The 4,901-nt window shown below is 25.5% G+C and overlaps 1 protein-coding gene across 1 annotated transcript; it reads right to left on the reverse strand.

Moving 5' to 3' along the window:
* Window positions 1-253: 253 nt before the first annotated feature.
* Window positions 254-2,193, reverse strand: LOC137617083 (heat shock 70 kDa protein cognate 4-like). The gene has a single exon (XM_068346921.1). It carries the CDS (start codon window positions 2,123-2,125, stop codon window positions 254-256), a length of 1,872 nt encoding a protein of 623 aa, XP_068203022.1. The 5' UTR covers window positions 2,126-2,193.
* Window positions 2,194-4,901: the final 2,708 nt, after the last annotated feature.

The following is a 4,901-nucleotide window of genomic DNA, read 5'->3' on the forward strand; positions in this document are numbered from 1 at the left end:
ATTCTTTGTGGTGTAAATAATATAGTCGATCAGTGGCATGTACATTTATATATTTTAAATCAAAAGGGACATCTTCTTTATCGACATCTAAATAATAATGAGAAAATAGATATTGTTGGTGTATCCAGAACGGGAAACTACATTTTAAAAGATCTATTGGGGCATTTATTCTTTCTTGGTAACTTTTGAAATTATTAATTTTTTAATATATAAAATTTTATATTAATAAATTATGAAAACCCTTCTCTGTTTATTAGTCAACTTCTTCAATGGTTGGGTGGAATTGATTATTATGTAAATTTGATTCATTTCCCCCAAGTATATGTTCATAATCCTTTTTTATTTCTTTTAATTTATTTTCATAATTTTTTTTTTTAGCAGAGGGGGTTTCATCAATCCACTTGAGAGTACTTTCTAATTTTGATTTAAATATATCTATATTACTACTGTTATTATTTATGATATTATTTTGTATTTCTAAGCAATATGATTCTAATTTACATTTAGCTTCTATATCGTTTCTTAATTCCCGGTCTTGAGCAGCATACATTTCAGCTTCTTTGATCATTCGATCTACCTCTTCTTTGTTTAATATTCCCGAGTCATTAGTTATAGTAATTTTTTCTGATTTGCCGGAAGATTCTTCGGTTGCTGACACATTTAATATCCTATTAGCATCAATATCAAATGTAACCTTAATTTTAGGTATACCCTTGGGTGCCTGGGGTATATTATTTAATTGAAACTCCCCCAAATAATTATTATCTTTAGTTTTAGTTCTTTCTCCTTCATATATTTTAATATTAACACATTCTTGGTTATCACTATACGTAGTGAAGTTTTCAAATTTGCTATTAGGAATTGTCGCGTTTCTTTTAATCAAGGTAGTCATAATATTACCGGCAGTTTCAATACCCAATGAAAGGGGAGTCACATCCAGTAATAATAAATCTTTGATCTTATCAGATTTATCTCCACTGAGAATGGCAGCTTGAATGGCAGCACCATAGGCTACAGCCTCATCTGGATTAATCGACTTATTCAAATTCTTTTCATTAAAAAAAGTTTGAAGGAGGTTTTGTATTTTTGGAATACGCGTAGAACCTCCAACCAAAACAATTTCATCGATGTCAGTCTTATCGAGCTTAGCATCGATTAACGCCCTTTCAACTGGCACTAGAGTGTATTTGAATAAACTCCCACACAAATTTTCAAATTTAGCGCGAGTAATGGTAGTATGAAAATCAATTCCCTCATATAACGAATCAATTTCGATTGTCGCTTGTGTAGATGAAGATAAAGTTCGTTTAGCAGTTTCACAGGCAGAACGAAGACGCCTTAATGATCTTTTATTGTTGCTTAAATCTTTTTTATATTTTTTGCTGAATTCTCGCGTAAAATAATCTAATAAAATACTATCAAAATCTTCTCCCCCAAGATGAGTATCTCCTGCTGTTGATTTAACATAAAAAATGCCATCATTACTAATATTCAATATAGATACATCAAAAGTCCCCCCACCCAAATCAAATATTAAAACGTTTTGTTCTTTTGTATCATTATTTAATCCATAAGCGATGGCGGCGGCTGTGGGTTCATTAATTATTCGAATAACATCAAGTCCAGCGATGGTCCCAGCATCTTTGGTAGCCTGTCGCTGAGAATCGTTAAAATAAGCCGGAACTGTAATAACAGCTTTATTTATATTTCGTCCTAAATAATTTTCTGCAATTTTTTTCATTTTTGATAATATCATAGAAGATACTTCTTCTGGGGTTAACACCTTTTTCTCTTTTTTATATTTGACTTGTATTTTTGGTTTATTCTCTTCGTCAATAATTTCATAGGGTAAGATTTTAATTACTCGTTGAACGCAATCATCTATATAATTTCTGCCCATTAACCTTTTTACATCAAAAATGGTATTTTTTGGATTCAAGGCACATTGATTTTTTGCCGCTTCCCCAATAAGTCTTTCGGTGTCATTGAATGCAACATAAGAAGGAGTGGTTCTATTTCCTTGGTCATTAGCAATAATTTCAACTTTTTCATTTTGAAAAACAGCAACACACGAATAAGTAGTTCCCAGGTCAATACCAATAACCGGAGAATTATTATCCTCCATTACTAAAATATTTAGCTATCAACTATATGTTACTTGGTCGTAAATTAGAAGTCTAATGATGTATTGCAGTTCATATTCTGGGGTTTATATACATATACAGATGCACAGTACAGCTACTATTACATATAACTGAATAACAGTAACAATAAAATAATTATTTAAAAGTTATTAAAATTTAACAAAATTCAAAAAAGTTAAGATAATATTTTACGTGGTTATGTTTTTTGTGTAACACTCTTAAATTATTTTTTGTAATACTATTAATAAATACATTAGTCACCGCAAAAAATCTTTTATTTGTCATAGAAAACGATTATTATTTGTTTTAAATATATATTCATGGGCATTATCAATCTATTTTTTTTATTAACCTGCTCATAATTTTTCAAATTCCCGACAATTATTTTTTAATTGAAAAAATGCGTAAATTTCAATAAAATTTCAACAAAATCAATTAATAAAACTTTGGAAAACCAATAAAAAATGTTCATAATATTACCAATGAAGTTCATAACATGCTTTTTTTTTGTTAATAATATTACGATTTCGGTTAATTTTTTTTTTTTTGTGGTTAACATTTGTATTATCTTTTTTCATAAAATTACATTTTAGTTGATAATATTACCGTTTGGGTTCATAATATTGAATTCTAGTTAATAATATGACATAGAAAACTATTGAAAAATAAGAAAAAATATTTACAAAATCAAAATATGTGTATTTTATGATATAAATGTAGTTTTATTAGATAAAATAGACATTGAACGTGGGGAAAAAATAAAAAAATAACACCTAATAGGACAAATAAATTAGGTTTTTGTTGAAAAAATAGAAAATATAAATGTTTTTGTTTCATCAAATAGTACTTTTTAATTACAGAAATGAGGGATTATATGAATAAATTTAAAAAATATTTAGATAAACAAGTATTTTTTATATAAAAACTTAGTTTTTATAAGAATAACCCACAAAAAATATTAAAATTGAAGAAAAATAACCCAAAAAATTAAAAAAAAAACATTCTTCAGTACAAAAAAAATTAATATTTTCTTACAGAAAAATCACAAAAGACACACAAAAAAAACTAAAATATATAATTTTTTAATATAAATATAGTTTTATTAGATAAAATGGACATTGAACGTGGGGAAAAAATAAAAAAATAACACCTAATAGGACAAATAAATTAGGTTTTTGTTGAAAAAATAGAAAATATGAATATTTTTGTTTCATCAAATAGTACTTTTTAATTACAGAAATGAGGGATTATATGAATAAATTTAAAAAATATTTAGATAAACAAGTTTTTTTTATATAAAAACTTAGTTTTTATAAGAATAACCCACAAAAAATATTAAAATTGAAGAAAAATAACCCAAAATGAAAAAAAAAACATTCTTCAGTACAAAAAAAATTAATATTTTTTTACAGAAAAACCACAAAGACACACAAAAAAAACTAAAATATATAATTTTTTAATATAAATATAGTTTTATTAGATAAATTGGACATTGAACGCGGGGAAAAAATAAAAAAAATAGCACCTAATAGGACAAAAAAATGGGCTTTTGTTGAAAAAATAGAAAATATAAATGTGTTTGTCTCATCAAATACTACTTTTTAATTACAAAAATGGGATAAAACGGACACTGAACACGGGGAAAAAATAAAAAATAACACCGTATACGACCAAAATATAGTTTTTAGTAACATTTAATGTGACAAAAAAAAAAAGTTTTCATAAGAATAACCCACAAAAATATAACAGAAAATTCACAAAAGACACAAAAAAAATTAAAATATATGTATTTTTTAATATAAATATAGTTTTATTAGATAAAATGGACATTGAACGTGGGGAAAAAATAAAAAAATTACACCTAATAGGACAAATAAATTAGGTTTATGTTGAAAAAATAGAAAATATAAATATTTTTGTTTCATCAAATAGTACTTTTTAATTACAGAAATGAGGGATTATATGAATAACTTTAAAAATATTTAGATAAACAAGTATTTTTTATAAAAAAAAAACTAGTTTTCATAAGAATAACCCACAAAAAAATTTAATATTGGATTAACTAACACCCTGTAAAATGATTTTCTTATAAAAATAGCAAACATGTTATAATGAACAGTGAAATTTATTAAATTAATGATATAAAGTCTATTTTTTTCTGAAAAATCATTTATTTGTTGAATATTGGGTAAAGTAACAATACTTTCTCTGTCAACTTTGTTTGTATATTCGGTTGTATAATATTTAAAACTTTTAGTCGTGTTTTTAGAATATTGAAAATATATAGTGAAAGTAAGAATTGATGAAAGTAATATGACCTTTAATACAATTAAACATATATTGTGGTTTTGTGTAAAAAAACATTTAGTATTAATTACATCTTTGTTATATACAACATCGTGTTCTGTTGTAGATTTTTTGAATGAATTATCTTCATAGGAAAATACTGAACACGTTGTGGATTTATTATAGAAAAACAATTCAATGTTTTCAGATATAACCGAACACCAATTATTATTGCAGTTACCATTTAATGGCTTATTCTTTAAATTTGGGTTCGTGTGTAGAATAAGTAAATCATTAAAAGAATTTGTAAAATTACCCGTCTGATTTTCTTTGATGATAACATTATTGGGTTCACATAAAAAACATATATCGTTAGTTATATTTCAATTTTCTATGTCCACCAAATCTATAATAGTTGAAAGAATGAAAGTAGTCGATATTGATTTGGCCAAATAAAACGAATTATTTTCG

This window comes from Palaemon carinicauda, chromosome 23, assembly GCF_036898095.1.
Source record: "Palaemon carinicauda isolate YSFRI2023 chromosome 23, ASM3689809v2, whole genome shotgun sequence".
In the NCBI taxonomy this organism is placed as follows: domain Eukaryota; kingdom Metazoa; phylum Arthropoda; class Malacostraca; order Decapoda; family Palaemonidae; genus Palaemon; species Palaemon carinicauda.